Source organism: Sesamum indicum, linkage group LG6, assembly GCF_026168435.1.
Source record: "Sesamum indicum cultivar Baizhima isolate 11 linkage group LG6, ASM2616843v1, whole genome shotgun sequence".
Lineage (NCBI taxonomy): Eukaryota > Viridiplantae > Streptophyta > Magnoliopsida > Lamiales > Pedaliaceae > Sesamum > Sesamum indicum.
The window spans coordinates 27,574,493-27,600,533 of NC_142662.1; the positions used below are offsets into that span (position 1 = coordinate 27,574,493).

A 26,041-nucleotide genomic window follows, 5' to 3' on the forward strand; every position below is an offset into this window, starting at 1 on the left:
CCGACCAAGGCATGAAACATGTCGCATTATGCTCTTGAAAGAAAAAGTTCGTGTACCTTTAAATAAGTTAAATATCAAACATAATAGAAATTAGATCAAACAAAACGAGGAGGGGAAATCGTTTTATACGTCGCACCATAACTTGTACTCAATTCTTAAGTTTTATAGGAGTAATACTATAGAGTTTCAACTAATTTTCCAACAATAATCCCAGATCAATTTTATGCACCCAGCGATGAAGTGTCCCACTGTATAGCAAATTCAGAAAAGCATGTACAACACAGGAGACAAATTTGGATATAAAAATGAAAAATAGCAAATTACAATTACAAAAAGCATACATATGTGGTTACAGATTTTGACACATCTATGTGCTTATAGCTTTTCTTATGCTACAAAAGCAAGCATATCATATCCTCGCTGAGACGTCCACCAATTAGATTCAGCAGTCCTCGACTTATCACAAATAGTTCAAGCATGCTGGGAATTCATTGCTGTGGCATGAGCAACAACTAGTTTGACATGTCCCCAGAATGCTCGATCCTAACTTGTATCAAATAAATCAAGCCAAGATTTGAGGGGAACATTTATGCTCAAGTTGAGTGACTAATACTTGAGAAGAATCATCATTCAAACAACAGTTAAGTGCATGACAACACTTCCTAATTTGACCTTTCCTCCTAAGAAGGCATGCTTTGCTCGGAAGTCTTGGCCAGCTTTGTTTGCACAAGTCTGTCCAAGATGGGAGGTTCCAAAGGAACCGGATCAAGACAACGCTCGGCAGTGCTAACGATAACCTGCTCAGTCAAAGTACATGAGTGTCTCGTGCAAATTTTAACATAGAAGCATTTTGGCAAAGATCAATGGCCTGAAACAAGGGTTTTTACCTCATCAAGCAGGAAATCAACAGCAGCTTCATCCTCAGCAATACGCTTTAAAGTAGACTTCAAAAAGTAAATGTCCAATTGAATTTGCTGGAATCCACTGCGGTTAAATGTCTGGAGCCGCACAAACTCTTGTAAACTCTTTAAGGAAAGTTTCACGATTGTTGTTACGACAGATTCCTGCATTTAAAAGCATTGTAAATACTGTTTTCTACCACATTAATATGCTTTACTTCTGTACAGGCTAAAATGCCCCAAACCTGTGTCTGCTCAACTTTTGTAAAAATTTCCATCTTCTGCTTGAACAGTTTAGCTAGATGTGTCTCTAGAAGTTGGCTTCTCGCCTTCTGTGTGTTTGACCTGTTCAGTCTATCATCCCTCAAAGGATTACTGCGTGAGGATGCAGTGCTCCCATTGCTGTCAGTACGTCGATGCTTACGAAGGATGCCTTGAGGCAAAATTTGCTTTACTTCAGTTCTTATTTCTTCAAACTGAAATGTGAAATCAATTTAAAACTTAGTTCAACAAAGATTTATTAATTGGTATAAAAAGCTTACTTTCGCTACTAAACAATTGCACTTATTGAAGACGAAGTTGAATAACAGGACCAGAACATTGCAAATGAATTATGAAAGATACAAGGCATGAAACACCAGTTGAGATTAATTACCTCTTGAAGAAGTAAATCCACAAACATATGCACTTCCCTTGGTTCTTTGTGCTAAGAAAGGAGGATTGGAATACATTATGAGACACATATTACAGAAGAAGAAAAGAAAATTCAAGAGATAAAAACTCACCTTGATCCAGTTGGGCGCTGCGAACCTCTTCTTCAAGAGAACTGATATTTTCTGAGTTCTCATATTTATGTACTGAAAACAACAGCAAGGTGTTAAAAGAGCTAATGCAGCTCCCAATCAATAGGAGGAAGCATTCATCAAAACAATCTCAGTAATGTGCAAATGCAATGTCCAGCTTGACCTTTGAACAATCATCACAAATTCGTCAATCGGTAAAAGCCGAAAAAAAAGAAAACAACTTACTGCAGAACAAAATACCAATTTAAAACTTAAAAAGCATTAAACTCTGTCCACCAACTAGGAAACTGAAGCAAGGCACTAAAGTACTACTATGGCATTTCGGCAAGCATTATGAAGAACATAACATCCTTGTTAGATGGCATATTGATGCACCTCAATCATTACTGGTACGTTAGATTTTGATCCAGATGTGTCAGTATATAGATGTATAAGATATAACAAATGTAAATTGATATCATTGCGTAAGATTTAGATCAAGAAAGCTCACAAGGTGCAAGAACATTTCACCAGCTGACCGAAAGATACGACAAATTTCTGCAGGAACAAATGCTGGACCATATTCAGACCCTCGAACACCACCACCAGAAAAAGAGGATGCTATTTCCTGAAAATCATATTAGCAATGTCATAGATGTCCAGAGCCTATTGAGGAATAGACATTTTAGACTACATAAATAAAGTTGGTTCCTTGCCTCAGTAATTCTTGGGATAGCACTTTGTTCAATAAAAAGAGACAATTGAGCCAGCACAAGAACAAGACCAGCAGCAATTTTATCGCCTGGCATCCGCTCTAGCAAATTCACTTCTTGACTGGCTACAGTACTCTTTCCAGAGAGCAAGCAGAAATAGTCATCAAGTTTCCTGAAGAAATCTTGAAAACCTTCTTGGACCCAATCAATTGTTAGATCTCTCAACTTCAGTAATAATTCTGAGTTTTCATCAAGAAGCCGTCTGAATTCCTGCTCAGAAATTATTCAGAAATTAGTTGGCCCCAGACATTTGAGATAAATGTATGAGTCTGAGAAGTAAGAGAATAAGACACTCCACTGAAGCGAAGCTGGAAATTCAGTGCACCACCATAAAATCATAAGACTGGCATTAACATGGAGAGAAAAGGATATCTTTCCAGTTCAAACACCTATTTTACTGATGCAACATTCTAATTCTTTTTCTCCCATCAACATATATCACATACTTCCCAAGTTTATGTGAAATACTAGCCAGTTTCTTAACCTAATATTCATATTGTATATTAACAAGGGGATCGGATCATGATACGATTTGACTTGAAATGATAACCCCTACCCAAAAGGGAAAGAAGAAAGATCTAAGCTCTCTAACAAACTTTTGATAAAGATAACAAGGAAAGGGGTTAATTCTTGATAAAATAATATAATTGTAACTTTGTCTTACCAGGAAGATATTCATACTGCCATGTAGAACTGCCTTTTGGCTGGCCTCAAGAGCTGCCTGCAAAGGATATTCTTCCTCTATTCCCTCCTTTTGTCTACCTTGGACTTTCATTACGGCATCTTCCAAATAAAGGGAAACCATAGTTGGTAACGACTAAGATGCAACAAGCTCATAATCTCCAAACTCCAATAATTAGTATATGTTTAGTCCATAACCAGATACAATGAGCAAATTCAACAAGTTAATAATCTCCAGACATAGTTCGTATACCAGGATTTTTTTTTTTTTGCCTGAACTAGCTGAAAAAATTACTATAAAACCATACTTAGAATCAAACGCACAAGAAATAAATATTTTAACACTTGTATGGTTTTAGTACTCATATTTTCTGCTCAGTACAAAGATGAGTAGAAATATAAAATATGATGTCCGTCATAGAGAGAAGGCTAGCAAAAAGAAATGCAGACAGAGATGTGCCTTTGAATTACTAAACACTTTGACAGTCTTGATATACAGCAAACTCGGTATAAACTAGCATCAGCACATAAGTTATAATTCTAATCTGAAAAGCTCAAATACATCCAATAAATGGAATAACTTGATCTACAATATATAAAAATAGAATACCTGAAATATGAAGCAGAAAATGACTAAACGCGCTAGATATATAGTCTTTGACAGCAACACGAGCAGACTGAAACCAATACGACAATCAACTTATCATAGTTTATACGATGCTTTGACCATGCCAGGTATATTCTCAGGTTTTAAGCATTGACAATGAGACCTGCAAAGCAAAGTCAGGTAGAGAAGCTTCAGGTAGCACTTCATCCAGCAGAAGCACATCACTCCAGATGACTCCTGGAAAATATAACAATTGTATTCATATGAGAAGTTCAGAACATGAACTAAATGTTAATGTCTTATAGTTACAAATATATATAATTCTTCATATAATGACTTAAAGGAAGAGGAAGACTGAGGTCAATCGAAGACTGAGGTCAATCAATAATGTCGTCACGGGGCATATAACTTTTGCGAAAAATTCCATGCATAGAACTAATGAAGATATAGTCAGGCCTCAAATTAGAATAGAAGGCAAAAGTGCTTGACCTTGTTTCATCTATGCTACTGAAATGGATCGATCATCAAAGAGTTCATAATTGGGGAAAAGGAAACAGAGGAAGAGCTGCTGAATAGAGAAAAGTGAGAGCTTAATGATCCTGTGGACCATAAGGAAGCCACATCCATGGTCAAACACAAATAAGTTAGCTTCCATACCCTCACTCTATCAGTGTATCTTGTGTCTAGATGGCAATATCCAATTTTCTAGTGGCCACTTAACCTTATGCAGAGTAGGTGGCACGCAACTAAAGAACGCCACTAAAGTAAATAAAGACGCCAAGACATGATTCCGGCAGAAAAATTATGTGCATTAATAACACATAATGCTTCAGTTTCCTTTCTGAAAATTTGAAAGAGTAACAAATGCATTTTAAATCTCTTCTGCATAACCTTGAGATTATAGCTCCGACTATTGAGCATGCTTAAAACATCTACAGTCCTGTCAGCATATCTTATGGTTTTTTGGCTTTTTAGTTCATTCATGCAAGCAAGACCCAAAAATAAACAGCTATAAGATTCGGAGCATTGAAAGTAGTAAGCATGAAGAAATGTGGTTAACTTACGAAGGATTGTCGTAAGATCTGCAGAGTGCTGCTTCTCAATTTGTTGATGAGTAGCCTCAAAGTGCCTAAGATTTAAGCAACACAAACAAATTCAAGCACAAACATAAGAACACCACCCTAATTCCAGCGTAAATGATGTACCCAAATGAAATTGATTAAGAAATGGGAACCATACTTCCTAACAAAGTCTTGTGCGAGTTTAGATAGTTGTGGTTCTGAATCCAAGAAAATTACTTTATAAGCACGAACAGCTTCCGCAAATTCACGAACAGAAGCCTGAAAAGTAATGTTTAGAAACTTAAATTGCAATGAGCAATAAAACATGGGAAAACAAAGGACCATCATTAAGATAGAAATTGGTAGTGTCCAAACTTCTTAAAAGCAAGAACAATAACAATAATTCTTCAAGTGCCTTGGGAAGTGTCAACTTTCAAGAACACCTCATTCTATCTTCTTCCACCAAACTGCGAGCTATACTTTCTAGAGAAGTGCTCATATCTGATGTATCCGATGCAGGCAAGTTTCCGCTTACACATTCAACCAAATTATTGAACCATTATCCAGAATTTCAAATATATGATAAAATAAATCAGGAGATGATATTTCCTTTATCACCTCATGTGCAGTGGCAGGAGCCGCATCAGGAACTCTTCCTGTGTCAGGAGACCCATTAACATCCACCGAAGAATTTGTCAATTCCTTGGAATCAAGGTTCAGGTCCACAAGGAACTGTTCCAACTTCTCAAACAATTTAACCTTCACGCTTTCAACCTATTCAAAGATGCAAAACTCTCAACAATACCACCACAATATAGATAAATTAGAGAGTGTGGGAATTCAAATTCTTTCTCATAACCAACACTATATATAAAATTCCAGAAAAAAAAGCCTAAGCTTAACAATCAAATATAATTATATTAAATTTGTAATGCAATAAGTGTGAGAACTAAAATTTTCTGATAATTGAAAAACAATCAATAGTATGATATAAAATTCTGAAATCAGTCTAAGTTTCACAATCAGATATACTAAGTTTGTAATGCATAATGCATAGACGAATCAGAAATGTCATTGAGAAGCTCTGCCAAAGATACAAACCGGAAAGTCCAACTGCTTAAGAAGCATGACAGCCTCGGCTCTTGCTTGTATGGACTCAGCATCTGAGAAAACCTTCCCCTGAAAGCAGTAGTAAGAAAATGAAATGTAATTTTTCTGGAAAATAACAATCTGAAAGGAGGTTCCATTTCAACCCATCCACCCCTATGCATGCACATACCCACGAGGAATGGTCCATATTCTTATACCTAAACGGAGCCTGCAGGAAACTATAAAGAGTAACTGCAGAACTCCAATGTTTAAGGAAGAATACTAAAAATCTGTTAGCTAATTTTAGCATTGAAATCAACCCGAATTTATTCTCTTCTATACAACAGACAGTCCCTACTCCATGCACCAATTACAGTTGAGGCATCAGAGTCTAAATAAGGTGCATGTGACCGATCCCAACTGGAAGGCATAAAATAGTTTCAGGGATATTTAATTTTTCATTTTTCTTGTCTTTCATTTCTTCAGAACCCAAAAGGCGGAGTTATGTACCATGTAAATTTGTTCTTCAACACTAGTTTTTTATTTCTATTACACAACAAGGACCAAAAGCACTTGCCAAAATGAATACTCCATGTCAAATTATGTTAAGTTAATTCTAACTGTTTTGGTGAGATAATGTCATTGGTCCTTCTCTCATTTTTTTCATGGATAGCCAGGATTTGTAACTGGCAACATCATTCGATTGCTTTGTTATGATTAGAGACCACTTTGAATGCTGTTGCCAACATTGTCATAACAATATAGACACCATGAGCTGGATAACACTTATCCATCCTCAATATGGATTGACAACTGACCATCCTCAGTTCAAGTGGTGAAGACTGACAAGTAAAAGAAAAGATGCCATACCTCCAAGTTGTTTATAATTATAGCAACTGCCTCTTCAGATTGTCGCATACAGTCTTGAAAAGAAGAATCTCCATATGCCTGGTAACATTATGAAACAGGTTAGAAATAGAATATTTTGATGAAATAAAGTTCAACATGATGACAATTAATATTACAGGCAAATAAAAATTGTTACAAGCAAACAGAATTCCAGGTCCAAAAATATGCAGTAAGAATATACCAACCTTGAAAATCGGCATGGCTCCAGTATAATACCTGACAGCATCGGCATAGGCTTCTGATTTGATACACTTCTCAAGTCTTGCAGGTAGATCATATATAAACTGCTTAACCATAAAAGATAAGTTTCTGTAACTTATATGGCAATTCACTGTATATTAGGATGAAAAACAAAATCTTCACAGATGGGAAACATAGAGATTCAATTCTTCGATTATTCCAGTCAATGCCTGATGCAGAGCAGGTTATTTCATAAATGAGGTTTGCCACAATTATCACATAATTTTCATCCTTGCTATACAAGTAACAGAACTTTTTTTGGTAGAAGTCATCCACCAGTTATTTTGTAAAATTCTATACCAGGCCACTGCATAGCAGGATAAGTATGGATAGAGTTACTAAACCGCGCGAATACCTGAACTTTGCGTAGAAGATTGCGGGTGCGATGCAACTTTTCTATATGCTCTCTCTTTTTAAAGAGAGAGGTGTTGACCCCATCACTTCTAGATTGCACAGACATTATCTGGAATATAAATCAGATACTTGATTGTCAGCAAATGGTGTTCCTTGCAATGTATCCTAAATTTGTATATCCAAAAACTGTCATTTGAAAGAAATAAAAAAAACTCTTTACCAAACACCTTTTCAAGAAGCCGTTCCATGTTTGTTTCCATGCCAACAATATTACTTTTCATCCTGGAAGCAGAGAAGATATTGGATCGGCATTGTAAGGAGATTACCATGCAAAGCAAAGTCATAAAAGTTTATACAAAATATTAGTCAACAAAAGAGTTGAGACTGTGCCCACTTAACATTCAAATTAAATTAGATAATTACCAAGAACTCATACTGATAGAAATCACAAAAATTGCACACATGTTCAACAAGTAAACTTAAACCACAATACAGAACTTTAATTCACTGATAGAACACCTTAATATTGTATCAGAAACAGGAAGATTACCTTTTGATTGTATCTGTTGCACTGATGAACTTGTTGTAATTCTCATACACCAACATTTGCAGGTCAGTGTCAAGATTTTTTATCTCAGCAGCCATTTCAACATGCTTCTGAAGAAGTCCTTCCATATTGGACTTTTGTACCTACACAGCCATTTAGAAACATAAGGGAAAACAATATGGATATAGAAATCTTAGCTTTCGGAATGTATGAGACAGAGCAAGTTCGAGGTGAGGGAAGAACAAACATAAGTGAATCACGCATATAAATGATCAATACTACCACATGAATCGAATGGATGAACCAATCCTTCACTTTCTCATCACAATAACTAAGATCCTGGTAAATGAACCAAACCGCTAATTTTACTACCGGATTTCACTCCAATTCCAAGTTCACAGATCCATGTATCTAGAAGACCACGTCTGCAAGAGACCTAAACAAATTCTCTTTTTCTTCCATTTTATATCCTCGGTACTCTAGCATTGCCACCGCGATTTAGCCAATCACACATACATAGGATTCATGGCTACATCCATCCAAATTTGAAAGAAAACACAAATTTCTGCCTCAATAGTCAACAGGTGATGCTTTAAGTCAAAAGATTTCCTCATGGACAAAGTCATTTGGAGTCATTCCTAAGTCCCAGCGACACACCGAAGCCAGAAGAAAGTCTTCCTAATCAACTTCAATTAGACAGATACACATTAAAATACAGCTGACAAAACGAAACAAATCATATTGCCAAGAAACATGACGATAATTGGTGAATCTCACGCATGAAAGCATTAACATTAATTAGAAGTTCCAGTTATATATTATGTCACTTAAAGTGTCTTCCAGATCCAAAATTCAAGCTGATGAACCAACATAAACCAAATTTCATCTAAGAAAGACGGAGCGAAGCTAAGATTGAGCATACGAGGAGATTCATGTACTGGTCGGCGTCAAATGAGGCGGTGTTGATGGTATCAAGTGTCGCGAATCTGGAGGAAGTGTTCGGCTGCTGCGATGACGCGGAAGAAGGATCCGGAGAATAGAAACTCGACAGGAGATCCCTCATTCTCTTGGCCTTGTCGTCCAACGTCGCTCCTCCTTCTACCTCCATTTTTAGCCCCTTAATTCTTTCTTCAGTTTCGCTTTCTTACTCAGGGGCAGGGACTTCGAAGTCTACCGCCGGCGGGATAAGTGAGGTACACGCTGAATTCATTTGACCGGACGGACTTAGTACTTCGTTTTTCATGATGCAGCAAATGCGACTTTTTTATTTCCTGAAAACGATTTTTACTTGCGTCGTGCGCTTACTTCAAATTATGCTTCAACACGCTCATTAGTCTGTAGCTCTTTTTCTTACTCTTTCTGTAACTCTTTTTTAGTATAATTACATTTATATCTTTGATTTATAATTTATTTGTATTAAATATTTTAATTTTTTTATAATTACAAAAATCACTTCTATCAAATAAAAAAAATAAAAATAATTTACGTACTATTGTTGACTTTTTATAAAATGTATATATAATTTAAGAAAATAAAAATAATTTGCATAAATAATGTTGATATTTCTAATAAGTATATTAAAAATAAATATCAAAATAATTTACATAAATAGACAATAAGATGCAATTATTCTTTTATGTTTAGATCTTAATTTCAATTAATTAAAGATATTGTATCATTTGAATTTTGTGGATTATTTTCCTTTTTCCCTAACGATTGTCTGAAATTTTAAATCAAAATGTATAGTTAACCTCGATTCTTCAGCCTTAGTTAAGTCCATCTTCCAATCCTATTAAATATGATATGTGGACTCTTTGGTGACTTGAGAGGCTTTGAATGCCTTAAAAATAATGTGAAACATATTTGATGGGCCTGAGGACAAAAAAGATTATTTCTTCCACAATTAAATAATTACTTCTATTAATTAATACTCAACAGGACGATATATGAGATGCTTGAGATTTCAGCATCAATCATATAATGAGTAAAACCCTAATTTTGTTTTAAAAAAATTATTTTGTCTCTGAAAAGCCTTAAAATTATAGTTTTACCTGAGATATTAGCGCTTTCCTTATTGGGTCGGGTCACGATTTGGGTTGGGTCTAGCTAGCAACCCAGGACACGTAGAAGACATCTATCGAACTAACAAAACCCCCAGTGTTACACTATAAATACTTCATGTCAGTGTATTTATGGTACACCATTTCTATTACTCTTTACTTTAGATCGTCAGGCTCGCTAACTCGTCAGCGACCTGCTTACATAACCTTGATACCAAATATTGACTTAAGCATCGGAGGGTTTTAGTTGGGGCCCACCCCAGCAAGCCTAACAATCTGCTTCTCTTTTCTCATGGCTCTTTCATTAGTATGAGAGAGATAGCGACCTCGAACCGCTTGGAGAACTAGTTCATCTAATCAAGGAGGTCGTGTAGATTTCGACTCGAATCGCCATCAAGGTTCAACTTTGACGGATCAAATCATTTTCAACCTCAAATCACATTGTATTATAAGTTAATATCAAATTTAAAGTATTTTATAATAAATTATAGATACCAATGAATATATGTTGCGCTCAAACTCATATGACCAAGCGTAGAAGTACAATAAGAGAATAAAAATTATGCTTGCAGTATTATTTTCTTTTCATCTCATTCGAGCAGATTAAGAGTCTATTTGATTGATGCAAAATATTTAGATCTAAAACAAATAAAATATATCTCAAACACATTTCTTTACTATACATGAAAAATATATATTAGATTAATTATTATCATTAATTTTTTTACCCCACACGTTTTACACATTTATCTCACAAATAATTACATATTTGACTTGGAAGGGTATGAATGATAGTTAGGATATACGACAAAGAAGCCTACATCAGCCTTCACGCCCTTTCAATTCAGCCCACCTTTTGATTGTTGCTACCACGGCAAGAAAACCAGCTTCCCAATTTTCAGCTGCACCGCGACTGTTGATTGTTGGACCTGCCGTCTGGCCGAATTGTTAACAATTGACGGAACTAGGCCACATAACGACCACAAACTAGAAGACAAAGGGCTCGTTTGGTTCGTGTGATAGAATTAAGTGTTATAGAAAATTAAATAATTATTAATTTTATCTTACATTATATAATGTTTGATTTGAGGTATTGCATGTGAGATATCTTATTTGATAATATAATTAGTGTTTGGTTGAAATGATTATAACGTATGATTAAATGAATACTATAAATGGTATCAATTTTTAAGGTATTTATATTTTTATATTATAGCTTGTGAATGGTTTAAAAAATATTAAATTATTTATTAAAATACAATTGCTTAAAATAAAATTAATTTGTGAAATATTTCCTTTTCTTTGTCAATATTTATAAAAAGCTGAAGTTGAGATATGTATTCAATTAAGTAAATAATGATAAAAACTCAAATATTTTTTAAATATAAAAAGAAAAAGAAGTAATATTTTTACTATATTTTATTAATCGAATTTTGATCATGAGAGAAAAGGGAAGGAATAAGCGTCTATTGATAATACTATTTACTCGTTGTTTCAGTCATCCACCGGCAACAAAAGAATTACACCGAGAGAATACAGAATTTGCTGGATTTTGATCAAAGAAATATGGGTGAAGGGGAGGAATAAGCACCTATAAAGTCACGAGGAAAAGAAAGAGAAAATGGGAGAAAGAGGGGAGAGGGTGGAGATGAGGACAGAGTCATAGGGTAATTTAGATAAAAAAAATAATTTTAACATGTAAGATTACTTATACCAATTAAATAGATTTGATTCATAATATTATGTATTGTGATTAATAAGATTAGGCCCGATATTGATTCATAACATGTAAGAGTTTAAGGAAATGATTCAATTTTTGTGAGATAAGAGAGAAATCAGTATATTTATTGTCCTAATTTCCTTCAACAATTATTTCCTCCTCTTAAATGCAGTTATATTTTTCTTAAAAAATGGTCTCAAGCTGAAAATAAATAATTTTTCTTTTCAACCAAAAGTACTTAACAATCACATATTAGGTACGTGCGATATACTATTAAATACCAAAAGTACTAATTTTTGTAAGTTACGAGGCTAAAAATACTAATTCCGTAGTGAATGAGACAAATAATGAAACGGGCATAACTAATAAAATAAAAAAATATTATTTTCTCAAAAATCGTACAACAGTTAAAAGTAGTATTTATATAATTATTGAATGGTTTTAGGTGGATATTTGATTGCGGAATATTTTTTTATTAGGGAGGGACTCTATATTTTTTATTTAATTGTATAGTATAAAAAGTAGTAAAAGGTGTGGTGAGAGGGAGAGCAGTAGATTGGCGGAATGAACCACATGTTCAGACCTCCTAGTATTAGTTTATCCTTTGGTCAAATAAGTAGATTTGGTTTACCGGTCAGCATAAGTAAACTACCATTCCTGAATTCCACAAAAAGGTAATAGTAATTTGAAGATTTTTCTGTTGTTTCAAGTTTTAACAATCTGATGCAATTGGGTTGCACTTTATATTAAAGGAAAAGTAGCGACATAGGAAAGTGCGCGTTCAAAAGATAACCTTTTCTTAAAGATAATGCTCCCTGCCTTACTGTACTGGCTACTATTTTAATTACACTTCTCTTTGCCCTTGTATAAATTAGTTGTTATGCCATTATCCATTTCAGATGCATATAATGAATAATTATTTAATTTTAAAATATATTATAAATAAAAATAAAATATATAGATCAAAATATTATATTTAAAATAAATAAATAAATAGAATTAATTTAAAGACAGTTCATCCTCCACACACACTGCTCCCAACAAAATATTTCAAGCTGAAAACCTCTCTTTTTCCTGTTGATTTATATTCTACAGAGTTTTTCTAAATATTTCTGATTTTTAGTAAATTTTAATTAAATAAATTATTCAACATTCTGACAAGATGGAGGGCAATTTTGTAACTTTAATATTATGGTAAAACAAGAAATTAATAAGTAAGTAGGAGTAAGGAATTAAATTAGAATAGAATATTACAAGGGAAGATTCCTAGTCCCAACCAATGGGCTTCAATTGCTTAGCTGTATTCCTATTAATATTCAGAGCGCACCCCACCCACCACTCCCTCTGGCGCCACTTCAAAACTTTTAATTAATCGTTTAATTTGATTCTCATTGATTAAATAATTATTTTCGACAAGCTACAAACCCCTCTTCCCTCACTATAAATACCCCCTCTCTTCACGCCAAAAACCTCTTTCGACACACTCCGGAGGCTTCTATAAGGTTAGAATTTCCTTTTCCTTTGCTTTCGTTTCTCATTGTTTTCCGTTTCATTCGTTTTCTTCTTTATTATTTCTTTTTTCTTTTGTTGGTTATTTACTGGTTTGATTTTGCTTTTGGTTTTTGATCCGCTGTGTTAACTTTTTTTTTTTTGTTGTTGATTTTGTTTTCGTCCGCAGATTGATCGGGAACAGATCTAGGTTTTTTGTACCGTAACTGCGACTAGACATTTAGAATTTGAAGACGTTGAATCTTGAGCATCGTTTCTATGTTTCTGTACTTTTGTCTGCGTGGGTTCTTATGACGTACGGCGTCCTGATGCGTCGAATTAGAATTCTCCACTCCTTCTCAGTAGTATTCCTGTACTGGTTCTATGTGTTTTCATGAACTAGCCTTCTGATCCTCTGTAACCTTGATTTGATAGCGTTAAGATTTAATTCTGCTGACCAATCGAACTCCTCAATTAGCCCTCATTTCATTAGAACAAAATCAACTGTACATACCCAATCAATTGTTCATTCATTTCTGGGAATGGCTTCAAAACAGCTGCCGACAAGCCCAGGTTCTGACCTGGATGAAAGAAAGAGGAAGCGGAAGTTGTCCAACCGGGAATCCGCTCGTAGGTCCCGGATGAGGAAGCAACAACACTTGGATGAGCTGATTGCCCAAGAGAGCAAGATGCAGGAGGAGAACAAGAAGCTCAGGCAGATGATTGATGGTGCTTCTGAGCTGTATATTAATTTTGCATCTGAGAATAATGTGCTGAGGGCTCAGGTGGCGGAGCTAACTGACCGCCTTAGATCGCTGAATTCTGTACTTCAAATTGCATCTGAGGTCAGCGGCCTGGCATTTGACATTCCGGATATCCCGGATACTTCGCTTGAGCCATGGCAGCTGCCTTGTCCGGTACAGCCCATCCCAGCTTCTGCTGATATGTTCCAGTACTGAAAAATGGTGGAAAGGATAATTGGTTTGAACGGCCCTTCTGATTCTCCAATGGTGGTTTTGAGTATATTAGTCTTAGTTATGATATTTGCTTTTAATGATGAGTCTGAGATCAGGTAGTGAGGGTTCTTGTATTATTAAGAAGTCTGTTAATTTAGTTTTGGAGTTAAAATATGTTTGCGATGGGCTTTGTCATGTTGGATGGATCTCCCTTGTAGCTATTATAATTTGTTTCTTGATTGATGGCTCACAAATAAATTTGTTTTAAGTTCTAAATTATTACAGTGATGGCGCACAATAAATCGAACCTGCTACATGGTTTGTTACTTGTACTCGTGTGTATGCTGGTTGATGGCATCTTTGTAACAAAGGTATTGTGTAATTAACGTGTTCCCCTTATCGTATTATGATATTTCTATAGATATTGTCCTATATTCTTGGGACTATCCTCAATTTTCTGCTATCTATGTCATAAATGTCGCAATGTTGTTTCTTTTAAGCTCTATAACGTGTTACTCCTTATTTCAACCAACATTTACCTTCTGCATCTATGCCACGCATGAAATAGGTCGAGGTTAAACACCCTAGTAAATTCAGACCACTATATAGATTATCAATCAGTACTATGAATTGTTTCTTCAGTTTAGTTGTGGAATTTCTGATATGGATTCTGTTCGGTTGTACAAATAGCTGTAAATCTAAATTTGGAATATTTCATGTAATTTGTAGTATAAATCATCAAACAGATTAATCACCAATAGCACTTACAGAGTATTGTATATGCTTTAATTAATCATCCCAAACGGATCCAAAGTGCTGTCACTAATACCTTCAAGATCAGAGTCCCAGACAACAGGTTTATACCCAAACCCATAACCACAATAACAGACTATAGCAATAATCAATTATCATAAGTGCGGCACTCATCGGTCTCCGGGTTGTCCTTGCAGAAATTCTCCAATGGATCCGACTCCTTCTGCTTGTCCCTCGCATGGCTGGCCGCCGCGCTCAGCTCCTCCACCTCATCCCACGCCGCCGCGCACTCGCCGCTGACGGGGTCGTCGGAGCAGGCTTCCTGTGCATTCTTGATGCTCTGCTCCACCTTATCCGAGATCTGATCAGGCGCAGCTGCCACTGGGCGGACGTACATCCGGCCGTGGCTAAATTGGGTGGTGCACCTCTTCCATGGGCTGTTGAGCAACGAAAACTTGACTGCATGAGGTTTTGAGGAATCTGATAGCTTGGCGAAGACTTTTGGGGTTGTGATACTAACTCCGGCCACCGCTGCCATTATCGAATTCTGACAAACTGCTACTCCTTTCTTCAGTGGTAAAGCGCCTAAAATCTTGTGAAGGTATATGATACTTGTTTCGGTGGGTCTTGCGAGGGTATATAATTGGGGAATGTGGTGAACTGTGGGCACATATTTCTTATCATTTCAGCACCAATCACAGATTTCCACGTATATCTCATGACGAGATATTATGTACAGAAATATCTTTTTTTTCTGTGTGATTGGTTTCTCTAACCAAACCTTGGTTCTTCATCATCTGTGCTGGTTGAGGTCTTTCTTTGGTTAATCATTCATTTTTCAAAAAGAGAAAAAAAAAAAATCTAAATGTGAACAAGAAAAGGAGGATATCAATTTGAACAGGCAAGTCAAAAACCTGGTCACCTTAATTTTGAGATGATTAAATTGTGAAAAAGAAAAAAGAAAGGGTGGAAAGTTTAATAGCAATTCCATTTCCACACACGTGTTACAATTGACAACACTTGCATTAGGATTCTTCTTTCATCACCCAAAACTGTTACCATCATACAATTGAGAATACGATAGAGTATACTGTAACAAATATCTCATGCATACTGGAAACTTGTCATTCTTCTTTTCTATTTATCTTTACTTTGGGCTTGGGCTTAGAAGTTTGCATTAATGTCACTAAGCCCAACCCAGTCAATCAGTTCCTTTATAGTACTTAGGAGTTTGACACACTGAGAATGTTATGCATTTCCTAGCTCTTTATTATCTTTCTCAATTCGTACCTGACGAAAATCAAACTTATTTTATGTTTCTATGTGGAATAATACAAACTGAGTAGCCTGTGTTTTCTGGTTTCATCTTTCTATACATCAATCTACGTGGTCTCTACGGGTATATAATAAATATTTTTTATATTATAAAATATGTTATAAATAAAAATAAAACATATAAATCAATATCTCGTAAATTAAAAAAAAATTAGTTTAAAAATATTATCAACACACCAACAAGTGATAATATTGGTTAAAAAATTAGCAGTTTTTATGAAGGAATAGATAAGATAGAAAAAATAAGCCAAGAAGAAACGGAAATATCTTAAAAAAGTTTTTGCAGTTCGAGTCATGTCCAAAAACCAGTACCAACTCTTGTTCAGTGTCATTGCAGGCCTCTGCCCGCTGCGGCCGCGCGTACCCAATCAAACCTCGCCGCAAAAGAGATTCCAAAAGGATTACACAATTACACCTGTGCTTTTTTTAACGCCATTATTACTTCATACTTGTACCTCCACACTAACACTAACATGCGCCTTCACAAAGTCTACCACCGCTTCTCTCTCTTTCATTTCCCCAAACCGCCTCTCCTCCTCTCCTCCACTCCTCACTTTCTCTCTCTAAATCCCTCTGCCCCTCCTCCGCTTCAATTCATCAGCCGTTCTTCATCAACTTCATCAGCTGCCCTTAGAGCCAAAGCTATGAGATTCCGGAACGTCGTTCCCGTCAACGCCTTTGAGAACGACGGCGCCTCTAACGGCGCCGCTCGTTCTTCATCCTCCACCACTGACTGTGAAGGTACCTAGTGGGTGGCAGACATGCCTGTCTTTTCAGCGTATCTAACTGCATTTTGAGAATACTATTTGCTCGTCAGCAGTTGGACTTGTATGTCGTTTCAGCTGAATTTCGATTGAATGTGCTGACACAGAGTGTATATAAGGAGAATATCGTGTTTTCTCTGGGAATTTGTTGTTTGTTTAAGCTTTTACTGCTTACTTCTGATCAGCAGCTCTTGATCTTGTTTTATGTAGTTAAAAAGGTTTATTTGATGTCTTCCTTTCTTACTTTATTTGTTCTGACTGTGAGCTTTTTTGTGTTGATGATTTTATCTTACTTGGTAGTGTCAATGCATTCTGCTTCATCTTTGCGGAGACACCTTTAATGTAGTTGATGACTGTTATTGAATCCATATGAATAAGAGTATTGCTAGAGGTAGTTCTGTCTTTCTTTGAAATAGTTCGGCTGAGTGTATTTTCAAAGTTTTGGCAATTTACCTCAGGAGGGCATGAGAAAGTTTTTGGTTGCTTTGCCTTGATCCTTGGTGGAATCTGTATGTCAATCGATACAGAATGATGTTCTTCTATTGGTAAAATCCTATGGATAGATTCTTATTTGTACTGCCTGGTGCATGGTTTTGCATTTCCAGAATTTCCGCAAGTCATGGAGCCGTCATTCTGTTGTTTCTGGATTGTCGGAACTGATGAGATTCATTAATACCATGCCCTGGATTTGTAGAAGGCATATTCTTGTCGTCAGCATGTATTTGTGTTTTAGCTGCATTATGCTTTGTGGAATACAGTGGCCTTAGCTGTTGGAAAATCTGCACTCTCTATTTGATTGGTCATAAGTAGGGTTTTTGCAAGGAACATGATGCGTCACTTACAGTCGTAATCTCATATCATCACCAACCTTCTATAACTATCTCTTTTACAAAATGCGTGCCAATTCATACTCTATGTTGCCATTTGGTATTGCTTCTATTGCATATCAATTGTAAATGCGCGTATCAAATACACCACCGATATCAGCATTTCTTCTGTCTTAACCTCCATCATCTCGATTTCTTAAACTTCGCATGCTTGCAGATTCATCCTCGGGAAATGGATATTGCCTTCCTCCACGGGAGATTAGAGATATTGTTGATGCACCACCGCTTCCAACACTATCATTCTCTCCCAATAGGGATAAAATACTATTCCTTAAGAGGAGGTCGTTACCTCCTTTGGCTGAATTGGCTAGACCCGAGGAAAAACTTGCTGGCGTCCGCATTGATGGAAAATGTAATTCGCGAAGTCGAATGTGAGTTAGAGAACACTGCTTGGACCATCTTGTGACCAAATCAGTGTTCTTTTTCACCAACCAACAGTGTGAAGGGCTTACGTATTGCTATTTTCTGGTTAACTCTTTTTACTGCTCTATATCAAGGACACTGACATTCATTTTCAGGTCATACTATACTGGCATTGGAATCTACCAGATAATGGATGATGGTACCTTGGGCCCTGAAAAAGAATTATCTGGGCTTCCAAGTGGTGCTAAAATCAATTTTGTCACATGGTAAGCTTGAAATGTTATGGTTGGTTTGTATCTTTGTCAAATTCATTTTTGGTCTCTCAAATGATTTTTGATGTTTGAGCAAGACATGCGCTTGTTTTATTTCAAACTAGCTGCCGTAGTACGCCTCCATGTGTACATATAATCAATAATATTCTATGTTTTAAACTATATTATGAATATATATAAACCAATACATTATATTTCTAAAAAGAAAAAAAAGAGAGAGAAAGAAAGCAACAAAGAGAAAAAGAAAATCAACTTAGGGGTATAATTGGTATAATGATAAAATTGGTGTTGCAGTGTCATAACCGTCGTTTGTGAGAGGAAAAGTCTTTTTCTTTTTATATAGTATAGACGAACTGGTACTATACACATAAATGTTAATTTCTCTTTTTGTCTGATGTACGAAGTCTTTCTTGTCTTCATTGTCCTCATGTCATTGGTAACTAATGGAATTCTAACAATCGAATAATGTAAAGTTTTTGTTCATCCTTTAACTCATTTTTCTTTTGCTCCAACAAGGTCAAATGATGGTAGCCATCTGGCCTTCAGTGTACGAACAGACGAGGTAACTTATTCCATTTAGTAATTCGTTGTAGTCTATAAATGTATCAATGTGCCTTGTCCATCTTGCTCAATAACTTCTTACTTTATGAGCAATGATTTTGTAGATACACCTACTTACTTGTTTTGCTTAAATGGCATGAATTATCTAGAATCTTGGTTCAACATAATCTTTGAATGTTCCAAATAAGAAGCAAATTCACTGATTTTTCTTGCTAATTCTTATCTTGTTTCATTTTTTCCAAATAAATGGCATGTCCTCTGACCGCTGATCTATGACTTTTACAACTAACCCTTGGACAGGAGGACGGCAGGAGTAGCATGCTAAAAGTATGGGTAGCTGATATTGAAGCGGGGCAGGCTAGACCCCTTTTTGAGGCACCAGATATTTTTCTAAATGCAGTTTTTGACAAGTATACTCCCATACATTTACTTAGATTTTTTACAGGTCTTTTCACTTTCTAATTTTCTCTCTTACTTTTTCTTCCCAGCTTTGTGTGGGTAAATAACTCAACCCTGTTGGTTTGTACTATTCCTCTATCTCGTGGAGGTCCTCCAAAGAAACCTCTGGTTCCTTCTGGTCCTAAGATCCAATCTAATGAACAAAAGGATATCATTCAAACAAGAACATATCAAGATCTTCTGAAAGATGAGTACGATGAAGATTTGTTTGATTACTATGGGACTTCACAACTTGTTCTGGTTACTCTGGATGGATCAGTTAAGCCAATTGGATCTCCAGCTATATATACGTCATTAGATCCATCTCCAGATGAAAAGTATATTATGATTAGTTCGATGCACAGGCCATATTCTTTTACTGTACCGTGTGGGCGATTCCCCCGAAAGGTTGATCTCTGGACAGCTGATGGGAAATTTCTAAGGGAACTTTGTGATTTACCGCTTGCTGAGGATATTCCCATTACACATAATAGTGTTAGAAGAGGAAAACGCTCAATCCATTGGAGAGCAGATAAGCCGTCAACACTTGTCTGGTATGCAATCTAGAGATTCCTGCATGTGGTATCTCTTTATTTGGAATAAGTCTGTAAACTTAATGAACTTCGCATTGAACTTGTGAAACTTCCAATGACCGACAATAGTCTATTTTCTTCCTTGCTATTGAAAGACATTGCTCTTTCAAATTGAATGTTTTTTGTAATTTGTTACTCATGGTTGAGCAGAACTATGATGTGCTAGGACTTCAAAAAGTTATATGCAGGTATTTCACATTTCAGCATTCATCTGAGTTAATGCAATAGGAGAAGATACAGTGCTCGTTGGCACAATAGTTTCTGCTTGTTTGATGGCGATTCCTCTATGAATTGATGATTTATGAAATTTCCAGTTCATGTAGTTTAATAGAGTTAGCAACGGAAGTAGACACTGATTGAAACTGGAACTCGACATTTTCCTATAAATTTTGGTACTTGCATCTGAGATTCTCCTTTGAGATAAAATATTTTTTGTCAATCTTTCTAGGTCTGTTGTTTATATAGGCCTTAACCAACCTGTTGATGATATTCCACATGATGACTAGTAATGCACAGTGATTTTGAATGGTTGGTGCATCTGACTCATTTTTTTACCTTATGAATAAGGGTTGAGACACAGGATGGTGGTGATGCCAAAATTGAAGTCTCTCCACGTGATATAATTTACACAGAACCTGCTGAGCCAAGGGAAAATGAGGAGCCAGTTGTTTTGCATAAACTCGATTTTCGCTATGGGTATGATTACAGTCTAATGTTTATCCATTACACTTTGGCTCACTAACTGGTAGATCATTTCGGATCCATGCATAACTGTAATATCTGTTTTATATTTGTTTTCGTAATGTGCATCATATAAGTGAGGCATGTGGACATCGGATCTGACAAGCTTCTTATGCACGCTAAGTATAATGACATATATATTTGGCATTGGACTCTTTTGCATAGTTTCAATAAAATAACACTATTTAATTTGCTGGAATTGTACTCCGACTGCTTCCTTGCTGATGCATTGCCAGACCACCCATACCACCATTTAATGCAAACCGTATCTTAAACTTCATTCGTTCTATTTTTTCTTTTAAATTTTGGATGAACTGTGAATGTCACGGTTCAATGATGCTAGTTACTAATTTTTGTGGACCACTTTTCTAGGAGTAGCCTAATAAATTATGTGAGTGACTCTGACATAGTCACATTTTTTAGAAATTATATCATTCTTTTGTTTGTTATATCATATGCTGACACCATCATTCTTGCTGATCCACAACTATTTGTGCTTTTAGGGGGATCTCATGGTGTGATGATTCTCTTGCATTAGTTTATGAATCTTGGTATAGAACACGGAGATTACGGACCTGGATTATATCACCTGGATGTGAGAGTGCGAGTCCTCGGATACTGTTTGATAGGTCTTCTGAAGATGTTTACTCAGACCCTGGTTCTCCGATGCTGCGGAAAACTTCTATAGGCACTTACGTGATTGCAAAAATCAAGAAGGAAAGTGATGAAGGCACATATCTCTTATTAAATGGAAGCGGTGCTACTCCACAAGGGAATATTCCCTTTTTGGATTTATTTAACATGTTAGTTTAACGTTTCTTTTGCTATTTATCCATCATTAACATCATAATGATCTCAATCTGACACGAGGAATTTCAGAAATACAGGTAATAAAGAACGAATATGGGAGAGCGACAAGGAGAAGTATTATGAGACTGTTGTTGCTCTGATGTGTGATCAGGATGAAGGGGACATATATGTTAATCAGTTGAGAGTATTAACTTCTAAAGAATCTAAAACTGAAAACACACAATATTTCATACTTAGTTGGCCAGAAAAGAAAGCAACACAGGTTACAAATTTTCCCCACCCGTATCCTCAGTTGTCTTCATTAAAGAAAGAGATGATTAGGTATCAGAGGAGCGATGGGGTTCAACTTACTGCGACCCTATATCTTCCACCTGATTATGATCCTGCAAGAGATGGACCCCTTCCATGTTTAATGTGGTCTTATCCTGGAGAGTTCAAAAGTAAAGATGCAGCTGGACAAGTACGTGGTTCTCCAAATGAGTTTGCCGGCATAGGTCCAACATCTCCCATGCTTTGGCTAGCAAGAAGGCATGTTTCTTTCCTTTTCACTTGCTTAAAGTCCTACCTCTTTGTTTCTAGCCAAGTTGCTCCGTGTTGACCTGTCCATCACACTTTTAATCTTACAGTTGGCATATTTGTGATCACTGCTTATTCTGCAGGTTTGCTATCTTATCAGGACCAACAATCCCTATCATTGGAGAGGGGAATGAAGAGGCAAATGATAGGTATCATGTTTTTATTCTGTTTCTGTTGAAGGCAATAGAAAATTTTCTTTCTTTCAAGAGTCCTGCAAATACTTCTATTCCTTCATGGATAGTGTACAAAGATCTTACTGGTCAATCAAACGTTTTAGGAAAATCTCATAGGAAATGTCCGACCTACCTCAAGGGGTACAGAAATAGCAAGGTTGTAATTCCTAGAATACTGATAACATGGTCGAATCAATTCTATTAATTCTAATCAATTGGATATTGTGTGGCTTTTGCTCTATCTTACAGCCGAAGTCTATATGGCTTACTGCCTTCTAGCTTTACACACCGTGCAAAATTCTTGTATTCCCTTAAGCAGCCATCGCTCCCAGTCATAATTTTCTTCAATCTTGAATTCTAGTTTCCATTTCCTGAGTTTTTGGCTTTGTTTTGGAAGATGCAAAATTGGAAGAATAAATATTTGTTTTATAGTTCCTGTGATATAAGTTACGTATTGGTTTTGGGCATTCAGGTCTTTTTCTGCATCACTATTGCTGGTTGCAGCAACAGCTGCTATGTATTAGTTGCTTGTAGCCGTTAACCCATTTTGTTAGAGCCGTCTGTGGCATGTATGGCATTCATAATCAATTTTATTGTTCATCAGGTATGTAGAGCAACTTGTTGCAAGTGCAGAGGCTGCAGTTGAGGAAGTTATTCGCCGGGGTGTATGTTTCTCCACTTCTCATATTATGGTAGCAATTTTTAAAGACAAGTAACACATTCTATGAGTATTTTGCTCTCTAGGTGGCTCATCCAGACAAAATTGCTGTTGGTGGTCATTCCTATGGGGCTTTCATGACTGCAAATCTCCTTGCTCATGCACCTCATCTTTTCTGCTGCGGGATTGCCCGCTCTGGAGCATATAACAGAACGCTTACACCATTTGGCTTCCAGGTAGTGCTTTAGTTTTGGTTGGTAATTATACAGTTTCTGCAGTTTAGTTAATGAATTGTGGTTATGCCTCCTCTCTCTCTCTCTATTTTTTTTTCTTTTTTGGCTTTATGCTAGGGGTTCCTGTGTTGCTATTTGATCTTTATTGTGTTCTTTTGTCCTGCATGATCTGGTGACTGTTGAATCTTTCCTATTGTAGAACGAGGATAGGACACTTTGGGAGGCCGTTGATACCTATGTTGAAATGAGCCCATTTATATCGGCTAATAAGATTAAGAAGCCTATCTTGCTTATCCATGGAGAAGAAGACAACAATCCAGGAACCTTGACAATGCAGGTGGGATATGGAAATAAAACTTCTCGGTCTTGTTCTGTTTTTAACACCCGCACTTGCACAGAACTTTTCTAGACAAGGGTGAGAATTATGCCAGTAATGCTTTGCAGCCTTTTTATGTTTTGCATTATTTTCTTTGTTCACATATTCAGAGTTTTCCCGTGCATTTTGCTACTTGTAATTTGTGCTGTTAAGAACTTGCAACTATCCTATAGCTGTTACTACTTTGCTGACCTCTCTTATTAAGTTTCTCCTTGCCCACAAATTCTGAGTTGAGTTATGTATTTAAATTGAACATGATGCAGTCAGATCGTTTCTACAATGCATTGAAAGGTCATGGTGCACTTTGTCGCTTGGTTATTCTTCCATTTGAGAGCCATGGCTATGCAGCACGAGAGAGTGTGATGCATGTCCTCTGGGAAACTGATAGGTGGCTGCAAAACTACTGTGTGACGGCTAATTCATCAGATGCTGGTGAAGACCCTAATGAGCATGAAGAAGATGCAAGCTGCAGCATATCAGATGGAGAAAGTAAAGTTGGTGCAGCTGGAGGAGTTGCAGAGCGGCCAGATCATGAAATTGATAAAATTCACACCATGCACAGGTCTTCATTGTGGTAACACTTCATCTCCTTCAGTTTTCAAAATTAACAGAATTGTTTCTTGGAAGCTTGTGCTTTAGGAATGATTATTTTCCAATGATTTACTGCTCCGTTAATATTTACTAACTGAAAAACAAGTAACTGTGTCAAAAAAAGCCGTGCAAAATCTTAGTATCAAAAGATCAGCTGTTCCCCCACATTCACTATCACATAGCAATCATGATAGGAACTGATTATGCCGTGATGATGATCTATCTTAATTGTTTTGGTCTAAAATATGGAAATAACACCAAGCGTCAGCATGTACTTTACTCAAATGATCTATGCTATTTTCATCTTTCTCTCCACCCTCATTGCTCGTGATCAGTGGCCCATATATTATTGTTAACTTTGCTGCTATCTAACCGCTGGTTTCTTATCTGAAGTTTTTGATATCCAAACTCTTATGCAGATACAATTGATATGATCCAGAAAAACTGATACTCTAAAGCTCTTGAAGCTTAAAGTGGATCAACTGTAGTTAACCCTACAGGTGAAATGCAGCTTAAGTTCTATGATATAGCTCCACTAACCAAATACTTGTATGTACCAAATAATTGAGGTTCTTCTCTTCTAAAATGATCTTTGCCAAAAAGGGGCAGTCCATTACCCTCTTCAGGATTTTGCTTTGGGTTCATCAGCAAATATTTATTGCCGGGAAGCAAATAAGTGGATTGAAGTTAATAATATTTATCGTCATTGATTTATGCTTTTGTAGTTGTCAATCCTCCATTTGCGTTGCGTCACTTTTGTCTTTTCGTTTTTGGAAAAGGGAACTGGAAGAACCAAAAGATAATAAATCGAAGTTGGGGGATTTCCTGTTTGAATAGCTTTCCTCATAAATGTACTCGCTAACAAGATACTATTGCAGTTGGGCGGACCCCGACTTGGTCGTCCACTATTTCACATTTGAATTTGTCTTGGGTGACACAAATGGACTTCATTTTGGGCGCGGCCTTAGGAGTTTCCATTGATACGTTTAGTAACTAAGCCCAAACCAGTCGAGGTCTTAGATTCTTGAATTTTCTATGCATATCTTCAACTTTTGGGATTATGCTTTCTTTCTCAAATTATTGTCTAAAAAAGATATTATAGTCAAGAATTAAATACTAATAAAAAGAGCCATTTCCTATTTGTTAAACACGGCTTTCAGATATTTCCTTTTTCATTTTGGGTTATCTTTTGTGTCTTCTTATCTACTCCTTCACAAAGGTTGTTTTTATCACCATAATATTTTGGGTGAATTATATTTTGCCATTCGAACTATGATTATTTTTATACTTTGGCATTAAATTTTTTTTTTTGTTGTCATTTATCATATTGATTTTACAAAATTTACACTTGGTCATTTATAACTATTTTTTAATTAAATTTTTATTCAAAAAACAATCGCATGCAATGCACATGAGATATTTAAGGGTCATATGATGTGATATTTTTCATATATGTGCAACATGTGATGTTTTTTTGGCAAAAAAATATTATATATGCTAAAGTGTAAATTTCGCAAAGTTGAGATGACTAGTTAATTCGAAAAAAAATTTCGATGTCAAAATATAAAAATGGATATAGTTCAAATGTCAATATGTAATTTAAACCACCCCAAATTTGTGATGAAGATGAATAGTTTGTATATAAAGAGATGAAATAAGCAAAATAGCAAATGAAGATAAACTTGCCGTGAAGCCCTCAACTTAAAAATGTTTTTTCTAACAAATTTAAAGTTTTTAAGCAACAAGCTGAA

At 36.1% G+C, this 26,041-nt stretch overlaps 4 protein-coding genes across 7 annotated transcripts; 2 read left to right on the forward strand and 2 right to left on the reverse strand.

Moving 5' to 3' along the window:
* Positions 1-274: 274 nt before the first annotated feature.
* Positions 275-9,186, reverse strand: LOC105163046 (Vps51/Vps67 family (components of vesicular transport) protein). Of its 2 annotated transcripts, XM_011081254.3 has the most exons (20): positions 8,865-9,186; positions 7,946-8,085; positions 7,623-7,677; positions 7,397-7,504; positions 6,987-7,085; positions 6,763-6,840; positions 5,905-5,982; positions 5,422-5,577; positions 4,982-5,082; positions 4,807-4,871; positions 3,906-3,979; positions 3,746-3,812; positions 3,119-3,237; positions 2,398-2,664; positions 2,193-2,309; positions 1,685-1,756; positions 1,555-1,605; positions 1,145-1,375; positions 888-1,064; positions 275-797 (listed from the first exon to the last, which is right to left on the reverse strand). In XM_011081254.3, the coding sequence occupies exons 1-20, from the start codon at positions 9,048-9,050 to the stop codon at positions 681-683; spliced, it is 2,358 nt and encodes a 785-aa protein (XP_011079556.1). In that variant the 5' UTR covers positions 9,051-9,186; the 3' UTR covers positions 275-680. The 2 variants fall into 2 exon arrangements, with proteins under 2 accessions (XP_011079556.1, XP_088737676.1); XM_088881550.1 differs by lacking the exon at positions 8,865-9,186 and having other exon boundaries at positions 7,616-7,677; positions 7,946-8,005.
* Positions 9,187-13,067: 3,881 nt separating this feature from the next.
* BZIP53 (basic region/leucine zipper motif 53) lies at positions 13,068-14,445 on the forward strand. Its single transcript, XM_011081252.3, has 2 exons — positions 13,068-13,224; positions 13,401-14,445. The coding sequence occupies exon 2, from the start codon at positions 13,753-13,755 to the stop codon at positions 14,167-14,169; it is 417 nt and encodes a 138-aa protein (XP_011079554.1). The 5' UTR covers positions 13,068-13,224; positions 13,401-13,752; the 3' UTR covers positions 14,170-14,445.
* A 414-nt stretch (positions 14,446-14,859) lies between these two features.
* On the reverse strand, positions 14,860-15,535 carry LOC105163045 (calvin cycle protein CP12-1, chloroplastic). The gene has a single exon (XM_011081253.3). The coding sequence runs from the start codon at positions 15,455-15,457 to the stop codon at positions 15,068-15,070; it is 390 nt and encodes a 129-aa protein (XP_011079555.1). The 5' UTR covers positions 15,458-15,535; the 3' UTR covers positions 14,860-15,067.
* Positions 15,536-16,558: 1,023 nt separating this feature from the next.
* LOC105163043 (Prolyl oligopeptidase family protein) lies at positions 16,559-25,004 on the forward strand. 3 transcript variants are annotated; one of them, XM_020694800.2, is made up of 15 exons: positions 16,559-16,995; positions 18,063-18,276; positions 18,424-18,534; positions 19,057-19,102; positions 19,402-19,511; positions 19,590-20,093; positions 20,700-20,828; positions 21,377-21,676; positions 21,753-22,211; positions 22,343-22,408; positions 23,037-23,097; positions 23,177-23,326; positions 23,523-23,660; positions 23,963-24,261; positions 24,710-25,004. In XM_020694800.2, exons 1-15 carry the CDS (start codon positions 16,728-16,730, stop codon positions 24,717-24,719), a joined length of 2,865 nt encoding a protein of 954 aa, XP_020550459.1. In that variant the 5' UTR covers positions 16,559-16,727; the 3' UTR covers positions 24,720-25,004. The 3 variants fall into 3 exon arrangements, with proteins under 3 accessions (XP_020550459.1, XP_011079552.1, XP_088737218.1); XM_011081250.3 differs by having other exon boundaries at positions 16,561-16,995; positions 23,963-24,273; XM_088881092.1 differs by lacking the exon at positions 24,710-25,004 and having other exon boundaries at positions 16,563-16,995; positions 23,963-24,368.
* Positions 25,005-26,041: the final 1,037 nt, after the last annotated feature.

Bases quoted from the DNA above. Each gene is read 5' to 3' on its own strand.
- LOC105163046 (XM_011081254.3), bottom strand. From the start codon at position 9,050: ATGGAGGTAGAAGGAGGAGCGACGTTGGACGACAAGGCCAAGAGAATG. The intron at 5,083-5,421 runs GTGATAAAGGAA...ATTACTTTTCAG, and splicing joins CTCCTGCCACTGCACATGAG to GCTTCTGTTCGTGAATTTGC. The intron at 1,376-1,554 runs GTAATTAATCTC...TTCACATTTCAG, and splicing joins TGGATTTACTTCTTCAAGAG to TTTGAAGAAATAAGAACTGA.
- BZIP53 (XM_011081252.3), top strand. From the start codon at position 13,753: ATGGCTTCAAAACAGCTGCCGACAAGCCCAGGTTCTGACCTGGATGAA.
- LOC105163045 (XM_011081253.3), bottom strand. From the start codon at position 15,457: ATGGCAGCGGTGGCCGGAGTTAGTATCACAACCCCAAAAGTCTTCGCC.
- LOC105163043 (XM_088881092.1), top strand. From the start codon at position 16,728: ATGCGCCTTCACAAAGTCTACCACCGCTTCTCTCTCTTTCATTTCCCC. The intron at 16,996-18,062 runs GTACCTAGTGGG...GCATGCTTGCAG, and splicing joins CTCCACCACTGACTGTGAAG to ATTCATCCTCGGGAAATGGA. The intron at 20,094-20,699 runs GTATGCAATCTA...CTTATGAATAAG, and splicing joins AAGCCGTCAACACTTGTCTG to GGTTGAGACACAGGATGGTG.